At 40.7% G+C, this 10,980-nt stretch overlaps 1 protein-coding gene across 1 annotated transcript; it reads right to left on the bottom strand.

Annotated features, from left to right (window-relative positions):
• Positions 1 to 2,975: 2,975 nt before the first annotated feature.
• Positions 2,976 to 10,846, bottom strand: LOC128895797 (uncharacterized). The gene is made up of 11 exons (XM_054158723.1): positions 10,736 to 10,846; positions 9,927 to 10,454; positions 9,287 to 9,658; positions 9,029 to 9,213; positions 8,616 to 8,904; positions 8,326 to 8,502; positions 5,450 to 5,977; positions 4,584 to 4,955; positions 4,308 to 4,492; positions 3,889 to 4,177; positions 2,976 to 3,272 (listed from the first exon to the last, which is right to left on the bottom strand). Exons 2-11 carry the CDS (start codon positions 10,441 to 10,443, stop codon positions 3,094 to 3,096), a joined length of 3,093 nt encoding a protein of 1,030 aa, XP_054014698.1. The 5' UTR covers positions 10,444 to 10,454; positions 10,736 to 10,846; the 3' UTR covers positions 2,976 to 3,093.
• Positions 10,847 to 10,980: the final 134 nt, after the last annotated feature.

Here is a 10,980-nt window from a genome sequence, read left to right as displayed (position 1 = left end):
AGGGAACCGAGAAGAAGAGAAGAGGAAACGGGAACTCGACGGTCCAACGATGTCGTAGGTGCGGCATCGCGTTTCTACTCCGTCAATTGATCGTTTATCCGCGCCGAGGTAGTCCTCGTGTCCCAATTATTTTCGTCAATTACGAAACGAAGCGTAATCGATCCCGCGTATTCCCCCGCGGGCGATAGAGGACGATCTCGACGATCGAGAACGCACGACAGCCACGTGTAATCCTGGAACGCCGCGGGAACCTCGAGTTCAATACACCCTTCATCAGCAATGCGATGCTAATTAGCGTGTAAGGAGACGATCGTCGAACGCGAAACGGAACGTTCGACGATGTTGAATCGAGAGGCGCTGGAGACCTTACCTTCCGTCTCGTTGATCTTCATCGTGCGGAGTATGTTCAGGTTTATGGAGATGTTGCGAAGTACTGCAGGGAATAGAGAATAGCTGAAGAGATTTAGAAGGATCAGACATTTATTGTGTACGCTCTTCATGGTAATTGTCCTTTGGGAGCTTCAGCTATGGTACGGAGTAGTGCAGACTTAAAATGCGGAATCTGCTTGAGTTAAGATGAGGTTGTCGAGGGAGGAAAAGTACCAGTACGTAACTCGATAATAGTTATTCCTTTCTTCGTGATACCTTGGAAAAAACAAATTTCAAGAGGCACAAGTGAGAGAATTAATAACGAGACAACAAAAGCAAACGGAAAAGGTTACGAGAAGAATTCTTCGCACGTAGAAGCGTTGCATAATAAATGATCCTATATTTCTCTGGAATTTGGTTTGCTCGAGGTTATCGACGTTCCCATATTTATGGCCTATAGTGTGCATCGAGTGTGTTTGGCGAACAGGAAGCCAAGCATCGGTTTCAGCGGCGAAAGCGTTAATAAAAGAGTACGGCGATACCAATTACCGAAATATATGGGTGTAGTGGTTCTTTCGTGAATAGTTTGCGTGCCAGGGAATTTTAACCGAGCACATCATGCAATTGTTCAGCGAACAAGCCTTTTATTTCGCCTTCCGCGTTTCCGTAACCTGGGCTTATCTAGAGTGTCTTCGAAACATCCAAAGAGGAATATTTGAAACTTCGAAAGGGAATGTAGAAAGCATCTGTGGGATCATCATTGAATCGAAAACTTTTAAGACGACCTAATATATGGTGTTTCGAATAGTAAATGGCAAACATATTTATTTCGAGTTTGTATGGTCACGATAATAACTAAATAAGCAGACACTACAGGTAGTATTTTATCGCAGACCGTATAACGAGCTTCGGAGTTGTAGCCCTGCGGGATCCAGTGCATCCAATTAGACCCAAGTAGAAGCATTATTATGGATTTAATCCCTTAGCCGTGGGTGTATCATAATTTTGACAGAATAATCGTCTTGAGGGCTGCATTTGCAATAATTAAGTGAAATCTAACCATCCGATGTGACGTTGAGAACCTGAATTCAATTTTTCAGGGGAAACACACTCTGGCTACCTAATCTATTATAAAAAAAAAGTTCAATTTCCATATTTTAAAAATTTTATTCCAACTAAAACTTTGCCCGTCTCGGGTCATCTTCATGAGCGATCCGAAGACTCATTAGCGAAACAATTAAGACGCTTAGAGAGGATCGAACAACAACAGAGAAAGTCAACAAACTCTCAACTGCAGGGGTAGAAATTGCAAATTCATAGAAGCCTTAAACAAACCCAAACATAAAGTTCGCGGAAGGTTGAAAGTTACGATGTTGTTGTTAAATTTAAATATGAAATTCAGCGCTCGACTTGCGGGTTTAAGGGTTGGAAATTGCAACATCATTGTTTAAGAGGGTGAAACGATCGTCAGAATTGCAAATTCAACACGGTTGGTAAACGAAGTAGTTGGTAAATCATAAAATTGAAAAGGAAGAAGAATTCATCCATTTGTTTCTCATTTACTATTCAAAATACGATTTCGCGTGTCCGTGCGAAATGGCGATGGCGCCGCAGTAAACTGGACGTTGTCTCGTTGACACGCACATTGTGAACGCACGATGAAGATTAACAGGAAAGCAACCTGCAATTACTGTAACGAAGAGACAGGTCGTGATGTACGGCTCACACGAACAAAAAATGACTAGATATAATATATATATGTATAATGTATATTTACCTGGCGAGAAAAATTATGGAACGATGGACGCGAAATAACTGCTAAGCTCGCGGGCGAGTTACTATCACGATATTATAAACGGTGAACTGTATAGTTATTATGTGTGTAAAAGTGCCGTGAAAGGGATCCAAGCGACGATTCGTTTGCTGCTCGGTGACAGCGATCGACTTGTCAGAGGTGAGCAACGTTCTAGATACAAATTTCGAATAACGTATAATAAACGAAGTTTCATCCGTTACTCGCTGAATAAAAATGACGATTTGATGTCTAGAATGAAATATTTCTAACGTAATAAAGAAATCAAAACCGTATTCGAAACAAATTCCGGCCATCTCTGCTGTTCGAGAAATGCCTCGATTGTTGCACCCGTTCGAAACGAATAGTAATTATCCACACACTCCGTAATCGATTCTCGACGAACACCACCGATGGCCGAAATTCTCGTCTAGGTGAAAACTCGTTGAAAATTGCAATGAGGTATTAAACTTTGAACCACGACAGGTGTATTCGGTTGTCGTGGTCGATCTGTCGACAACGAACGCCGTCACTGAGCGATGCACGCAAACGAGATGCCAGGACACCGTTCAGCCGCGGTATCCGTCATTCCATTTGATTCCAAGGTGTCGTACTAATATATTACAGAGATTCGATTGTAAGTAAAGTCTCTTTTGTAAATGAGAATAAGTGAATGAAATAAATATGTGTACGTCACCGCGTAAACGAAAGACAGAGTGTTTCCTGCATTTTTGTTTCATGGAGTTAATCGATGTACGCAATGAACGGCTAAATTCTCATTACCGAATTTAAGAAAAATATTTCCTTCGTTGAGTTGCATTTATACCACAAATTGTTCTCCTTTTTATTTTGACTCGGTCACGGCCAAGATACAGTACAAAAATTGAGTACGGTTGTTACGGTGAAACATTTCAGAAAATTAAGGCAAAAAATTAACCAGCTTCTGAGGTGACCTTCCTGACGTTCAGATGTAGACCTCCAATGGCTGACGTAACTACTCCCTTCGGATCGAACACCATTGGGATTTGTGTCTTCTCCGAGGGTGTCACCTCGTACTTCCTGAGGAATTGAACGATCCCCAGCTTTGATTGCATAAGCCCCATTCGAAGACCTGAAAGATAAAGGAAGGAGTTGCGAAACTTATCGAATGCCTGCTCAAGCAGAAAGCCAATTTTGTTTGCAAGCTTTGCGTCTGAAGCAAAGTGGTGACGACGGTGACTCAACATATTTCGAATTATATCCATGAAATTACAACATCATTCGTTGCTACATGTTATAGAAATCTGAACATTGATAAGAAATTTTGTATACAATTACTGTTCGTTTCGATAAGAAAAATAGTTACACTTTTACATAATATGTAAACAGTGGCACGTGTATTACAATTTCGACATAGTTATCTGAAAAATGGCGATTCACGAGTCGCGTTCAATGCATACATGACCTCGAGTATCAGATAGTTAAATCGGTTTCTCGTAACATGCAAAACTGTGTTAGCCAAGATAAGAAACTCGTTGTCAGTGATAATCCCTCGTGTTAGAAACGTGTCAGATGGAGATGTTTATTATATAATTCAAGTGTCGTGCGAGTTACAAATTACTGGAGTATAATCAAGGAAGCAAGAACTTCAAACAGACAAACGCTGTATACATCTCAGCAATAACGACACTCACAATTCATTGATAATGGTTAAATTCAAGATCACGCGATTGTAGAAGCGTGCTTACCGATGCAAATGTGTGGTCCATCTCCAAACGGGATGTAAACACAGCTCGGTCGCTGTTGTTTGTTCGCCTCGTTGAATCTCTCAGGATCGTACTTTTGTGGATCGGGGAAGTATTTCGGATCGTAATGCAACCCAAATATGGAAATGAACACTGGAGTGCCTTTCTCCAACGTCAAGTCGGAATTAGGAACTTTGTAGTTCGTGTTGCATACGCGATCCAGGAATGCCAGTGGTGGGTACTTGCGCAGAGTCTCGGAGACAACCATATCCAAATACGGAAGCGTCATAATCTACGACGAAGAGTATTTGTTAGAAGAGTAGTGTTATAGTATGCATATATATATATATGTTCTTAATAATTATGGAATTTTTTGTTCATATTGATTATGTTGTTCCAGTCTCTGAGATTCAAGAATGTACCATATCGTAGGTAATCTTGCCACCAGATTCTTCCAGTGCATCCAGGACCTCTTTCCTAAGCTTCCTTTGAATGTCCATGTTGAGTGCGAGCTCGTAAAGTGTGAAAGACATGGTGGTGGAAGAAGTCTCGAAACCAGCGGTGAAAAACACGGCTGCTTGTGCCACCAAGTCGTCGCCATTGAATCCTAAATAGAAATAGTAATAGTTAATAATAGGAATATTAATTTTGTAGGAATCCTCGTTAGAAACGTGTACTAGTAGATAGCGTGAACTCACTGAATCCACCCAGATCGTCGTCTCCCTCGTGCTTCTTCTTCAGGTCGATCAGAAGCTCGATGAGATCGTTCCTCTTCTCCCCTGTATCTATCCGTTCATTGATCATCCTCCAAAAAACGCTCCGTAGGAATTCACCAGACTTCTTCCCAAATACTTTCGGATGAGTGTACTTGGTTAATTGCGGCGCAAAGAATATGATGAGGAACTCCATGCTACGGAAAAAGTTGGTGGCAAAAATTTCCTTGCCAGCTACTCGAAATGGTGCGTTAGGATCCTTCAACGAATTCACCCTCAGGCCAAATGCAGTGCTGCCGATCATGTCGGTGGTGAATCGTGAGCAGACGTCTTTTAATTCTACTTCCTTCGGAACGTCTGGAATAAATATGTTCTAATCATGTAACGTTTAATTTAGAAAATTCTCTATCCAAGCAAATCAAAAATAATGCTGTAGAATAGTACGCAAACGCGACAGGATTTATCAAGACTGGAATCGTAATTGCACTCGTGAAATTATAAAAGTTGTTACAATTAAAACTTTGTAGCATGTACCAGTTCGGTATGCTTTCATTATCACACACGCAACGTGAATAATTAATAGGCTCGCGTGGACTGAAACATGACAAATTCGAACGTGCATTACACAGTTTTTCTTGCTTGTATTCTCTGTAATTATACTATATAGCCAAGCCAATAGTTGAACAAGTCATGCTGTGTATCAACGGTATCGTCTAAGTGCTATGTCTTACGAATCACATTAAAGGTGAATTTTTTCCAGTGCGTTACGCCATTTGATAATATCACTAGGTTACTCTGCCACTCGTATATTCATTCCTTGATAAACAATTTTATGCAGCAATAAAACTTACTCAAATTCAAAGTTTCGAGGTACTCGTCGAGATCATCAGCAACCATGCGCATCAGCTCGAACATCTTCTTCAGTTTTCCGCTGGTGAAGATCGGCGTCAGCTTTATTCTCAGGGACTTCCAGGCGGGATTTTTCATCTGGAAGACGTTCGCGTACCCAAGACGATCATTTACGTCAGCGGTGGCGTGTCTGTCGCAGAATACATCGAAGTCTTTCACCAGGATATGCTTGATGAGCTCAGGATCCTTCGGGAGAAAGAATGGCTTGTCGAAAATGTAGAATCCCATATAGGGTAAGCCCTTGGACCGATTGTACAGGTCCCACACGAAATCAGCTGGTGACTTCTTCATCATCAAGCACTCCGTGAAGTTTCCTATGAAAGGTGTAGGTGGAACCTCCATGATGCCTCTCTTCGCCCAGTACTTGAACTTTCGTGTCATGTAAAGGTAGGCAGCCGTCATTAAGGAGGTGAGGATTATGACCCCGTCCAGTCCCCAGTAGGGCGTTATCACGGCCATTTTGAAATTATCTAAAAAGTATTCGCCGTTAAATAGGATTACTTACTTGGAATTTTAATGCACGTAGCGCGTTATTTACATTACCGCGGAGACCACTTGCCGTGACAGTATGAACGTTGAAGTAAGAAATGAGTTTTTCGTCATTAACCGCAAGTCTATTTATGCACCCACTAGAATCTAGCTGATTTCCCTTCTCCTCTTTGTGCATTTAGTGTCACATCATTGTTCATAATTCCATTTCGTAGCATAGAATACGACAGCATACTATTATGAGGACTCTGTTGGGGGTAATCTTCTCTTAATCGCTGCAACGGCACGCAATGTCGTTTGCTGACTCTTTGAACTTGCTCGAGTTAGATTCCAAATTGATAGTCGTGGGTTTACTCGAAGGCGTTCAACTTCTGCGATTCTGTCGAATCGCTCGATCGCGATAAAACTCGGTAAGTAATAAAGGAAGCTGGAATAGTCAGAGGACGAACAAAATTATTTAAAATCCACATATTTAGAAGGACTACATTACGTGGAACGATTGACTGATGTAATTGGCTGCAGTAAAAAATGTGAATGGTATTATAATAATACATCTTTCGTAAATGTCTTGAAGAGGGTCTATCTCTGTAACATAGTAATTACAATTTCCTTGACCTTAAACATTTCTCAGGTACGTCAAATAAAGTGACTTTAAATATCGTAGACCATGTACGTTTGTTTATTTCCTAATAGCCAAAAATATTCTAAATATCATTACCAACGTCGCTAAGTTACAAAACAGTCATTCTTATAAATATATCTAAAAGGGTACAATTATTTACACAACAGGAGTAGATACTTCGTAGCTTTGGAAGGTATAATTTGCATATAATGTAAAATGCATATTTTGCACGTTTCGTGTTTATGTATGTTTTCGTGAAAGCTCCTTATCTTAAGTACAATCTCTTCTTATTTGTCGTAAATGTTTGTGTAGGTGTCTGATTAGGTTATTGATACGAGCACTGTACTTACCAATTTATTTATGTTGATAGTGAACGATAAGTGTGCTCGAACCCCCTTCATTCGATTTGATTTTACAATTTTAGTGAATTAAATCGAATGTATGATCACGTGCTTCATTAAAAATATATTAAATGTTGTTGCATATTGAGCAGAAGTGGACTTATCGAGCTTCGCCAAGCTGGGGTAGATAAGGGAAAGATATATCGATGACTAACGATCAGCTAATTAGAAGAGAAAAATATGGGTATAGTAATTACCGTGGTAAACAGTGATTTTTTACAGAAAAAGATTTTTTTTTAAGATTTTTTTTAAGATTTCAGAATTTGAAAAGATTAGCTTACTCGTGGGGAGCTAGAATGATTCAACGAAAATGAGAAGCAAACATGTCAATGTATTAAAATACTATCCCTGAATTTACAAGTGTGAGTTATCTCTTCTGATAATGAGAAACAGACAGAATGAAAAACAGGAAAGTCGTGACGAATTGATAATCGTTCGTAAAGACATTTCAGTTATGAATGGTACAAACACGGAAAAACATCGTACAAAGAAACGTTGCCTAAATCTGTCCACATTCGATATTTTTTTAATAATAATTGTTCATAATAATAATAAGTTTAGAATATTTTAGGTATCGTTCCGTATTTATTAGGTCGCATAAAGGGAGATATTTTATTTTGATATCAAAGCCTGAAACAAAAATCAAGGAATATTTGTCTCTCTCGTGTAATTCATGACATGTTTCTCACTTTTGTAAGTGGTTACAACTCAATTAGGACAGGTGAAATACGTCAATTTTTTTATTGATAACCCTGCATAATTCTATTACGCAGTATTTCTTTTTATACCATAAGGAAAATTACTATTACGCGATGTTGCCTCTGGCGTTTATGCGAGGCTGTATTAACGAGATGCAAACAGTAATTTGCAGATGTCAGACGTCGGAGCAATAATCACGTAAAACGAGTAACAAGTTACACAAATATTTATAGCCCCCCGTAAATATTTTCGAATCAGGAAGATATTAGTATTCAATTCCGCGTTTCTCCCGCTTATTGCGATTCTGATCAAACATGACGAACGCATATATTTCCATATCTTTTATTAAAGATTCAGACGAAGATCACTCATCACTGACATACATTTGTATATATTTCTCCATTCGTGTACAAGTGTGCACTTCCATACATAATATTTTATATACATATACATATTTCTATACACTTTTGTGTACTTTTGTACATCTGTGCGTTCGCATACGTGTGCAATTCTAACGTGTTGTATCTAATTAACTCCCGAGTAGATGCAGACGGACGTCACTCGTAGCCGAAATTGTTTCGATATGCGAATAATCGTCAAACAAATTAACCAGCTTCACTGGTGATCTTTCGGACGTTCAGGTATAGGCCTCCTAGGGCTGTCGTGGTGAGTCCCTTGGGATCGAACACTATCCGATTGCTGGTCTTCTCGCTGCGTGACACCTCGTATTTCCTGAGAACTTGTATGATCCCCAGCTTCGATTGTAAGAGTCCCAATCGCATACCTAAAAGGTACATTTTTACAGACAATTATTACATCGCATTTCTTAACTTTTTATTTCATGGAATTAATCGATTTGTGCCCGGCCTCCGATCTGAACTTTGAAAGCACACTAACCGATGCAAATGTGAGGTCCTTCACCAAACGGAAAGTAAACGAAGTTTGGTCTCTTCCGTTTGTTCTCCTCGGTGAATCGTTCCGGATCGTATTTTTGTGGATCGGGAAAGTATTCTGGATCGTAGTGCATCCCCATCATGGAGATGTAGACCGGTGTGCCTTTCTCCAGGACCAGGTCCGAATCGGGCACCTCGTATCGGGCGTTGGTGATGCGATCCAGGAATCCCAATGGTGGATACTTGCGTAGGGTCTCTGAGACTACCATATCCAAATACGGTAGCGTCAGCAGCTGTGGAAAAATATATTTCGGACCTGACAATCCAACCGATGTTGCGCATAAATTAAATTAAAATCGGAGATATTGGGTTAATTGGGTAGGTTTTTTAAACTTCTTAAAAATAGATTGTTCATACCAGATCGTATGTAATCTTGCCATCAGTTTTCTCCAGCGCGTCCAGAATCTCTTTCCTAAGCTTCGTTTGTATGTCCATGTTCAAAGCGAGCTCATAAAGTGTGAAAGACATGGTGGTGGAAGACGTTTCAAATCCACCGCTGAAGAACACGGCGGCTTGTGCCACCAAGTCGTCACCACTGAAACCTGTAACGCGAATTATACAAATAAAGCTTGAATAACTCAGTGTAGCGTCTTCGAGTAGCGTCTTCGAACTCACTGAATCCACCCAGATCGCCCTCGTCCTCGTGCTTCTGCTTCAGTTCGATCAGAAGATCGATGAGATCGCCCCTTTTCGCGCCCGACGCAATCCTGTGATTGATCGTGTCCCAGAAAACGGTTCGCATAAAGTTGCTGGTCTTCGTCCCGAAGAATTTCGCGCCTGTGTATTTGGTTAGGTGCGGCATGAAGAATATGATGAGAAATTCCATGCCACGAACGAAATCGTTCTTGAAGATCTCCCTGCCAGCTTCCCTGAACGCCGCTTTCGGATCCTTCAGCGAGTTCGCTTGGAGTCCAAAAGCGGTGCTGGCAACCATATCCGTGGTGAAATTCGCGCATAGGTCCTTCATTTCCACCTCTTTCGCCGTGGCTGCGATTAATATCGAGTTAAAATTATTGTAGCCCCGTGGACTTGTACCGATATTTGTGCGAATTATCATAAATTCCGATGTTCTCAAACATTGCATGAATACGATTTTCCGCGATTCTTGAATGCGTTAGTTAGCATTCGTTGTACATGTGTAATTATGTGTCTTTCAAAGAACTAACGCTCGTAACTTCAACGATTTTAAACTTTTTGAATGTCTAATTCTACGTTCACAATCACCAGTTCCAAGAGATTGGACGATAAAACTCACTCAAATTCAAAGCCTCGAGGTGCTCGTCGAGATCGTCAGCAACCATGCGCATCAGCTCGAACATCCTCTTCAGTTTTCCGCTGGTGAAGATCGGCGTCAGCTTCGCCCGTAGGATCTTCCAGCCAGGATTCTTCATCTGGAAGACGTTCGCGTATCCGAGACGGTCGGTCACGTCGGGTGAGGCGTATCTGTCGTTGAACACGTTGAAGTCCTTCACCAGGACGTGCTTCACGAGCTCGGGATCTCGTACCAGGAGGAACGGCTTGTCGAAAATGTAGAAACCCATGTATCGTAATCCTTTGGATTGTTTGTAGAGGTCCCACACGAAATCAGGTGGTGACTTCTTCAACATCAGGCAGTCCGTGAAGTTTCCCGTAAAGGGTGTCGGAGGGAGCTCCATGATGCCTCTCTTCGCCCAGTACTTGAATTTTCGAGTCATGTACAGATAGGCGACTGTCAGAAGGGAGGCAAAGATTAGGATGCCGTCCAGGCCCCAGTAGGGTGTTATCACGGCCATTTTGAATTATCCTGAAGTAAAAAGACGTTTGATTGACATTCTGAATTAGTAGAAAGGCGTTCTATTAAATAATAGGATAAAATACAGTCAGTCCCGTGTATAAGCTTATTCATAGAGGTATTTATAATGGAAAATTCATTTGGTATTTATCAAAACTATTATTCAATTTAGTCAAAGTTCTTCGATAGAGGATACGAATATTTATGGGATTGACTGTAGATGATGTTTGCAGAGGATAGCGTCAATGAGGATCGTGGAAAGTTAATCGAGAAAATATCCTGGGAACACTAACACTGTGCGGAGGATTTACTCGAATCTGTACTGAGAAAAACAGAACGTTCACATTTCACGAAGACTATATTCCAAGACACTATGCTAACTGCTAAAACCGAACTGACTTTTACTCCATCTGTTGCAGATTTATACGAACACGACTTAATCTGAATTTTCCCCTCCACTGCGATGAATCAGCTGAATATTGTTTCTTGATTTATCAGGGTCATAGAGCGGGGAGCTGTTTTATGAAGCAACATTATT

This window comes from Hylaeus anthracinus, unplaced genomic scaffold (genome assembly GCF_026225885.1).
Source record: "Hylaeus anthracinus isolate JK02 unplaced genomic scaffold, UHH_iyHylAnth1.0_haploid 5, whole genome shotgun sequence".
In the NCBI taxonomy this organism is placed as follows: domain Eukaryota; kingdom Metazoa; phylum Arthropoda; class Insecta; order Hymenoptera; family Colletidae; genus Hylaeus; species Hylaeus anthracinus.
The sequence above is the reverse complement of the archived record's forward strand: the minus strand, read 5'-3'. Positions and strand labels throughout refer to the sequence as shown.

Coding starts and splice junctions, on each gene's coding strand:
- LOC128895797 (XM_054158723.1), bottom strand. CDS start 10,443: ATGGCCGTGATAACACCCTACTGGGGCCTGGACGGCATCCTAATCTTT. Junction 4,493..4,583: donor CGACGATCTGGGTGGATTCA/GTGAGTTCACGC, acceptor ATTTCTATTTAG/GATTCAATGGCGACGACTTG. Junction 3,273..3,888: donor TGGACCACACATTTGCATCG/GTAAGCACGCTT, acceptor TTTATCTTTCAG/GTCTTCGAATGGGGCTTATG.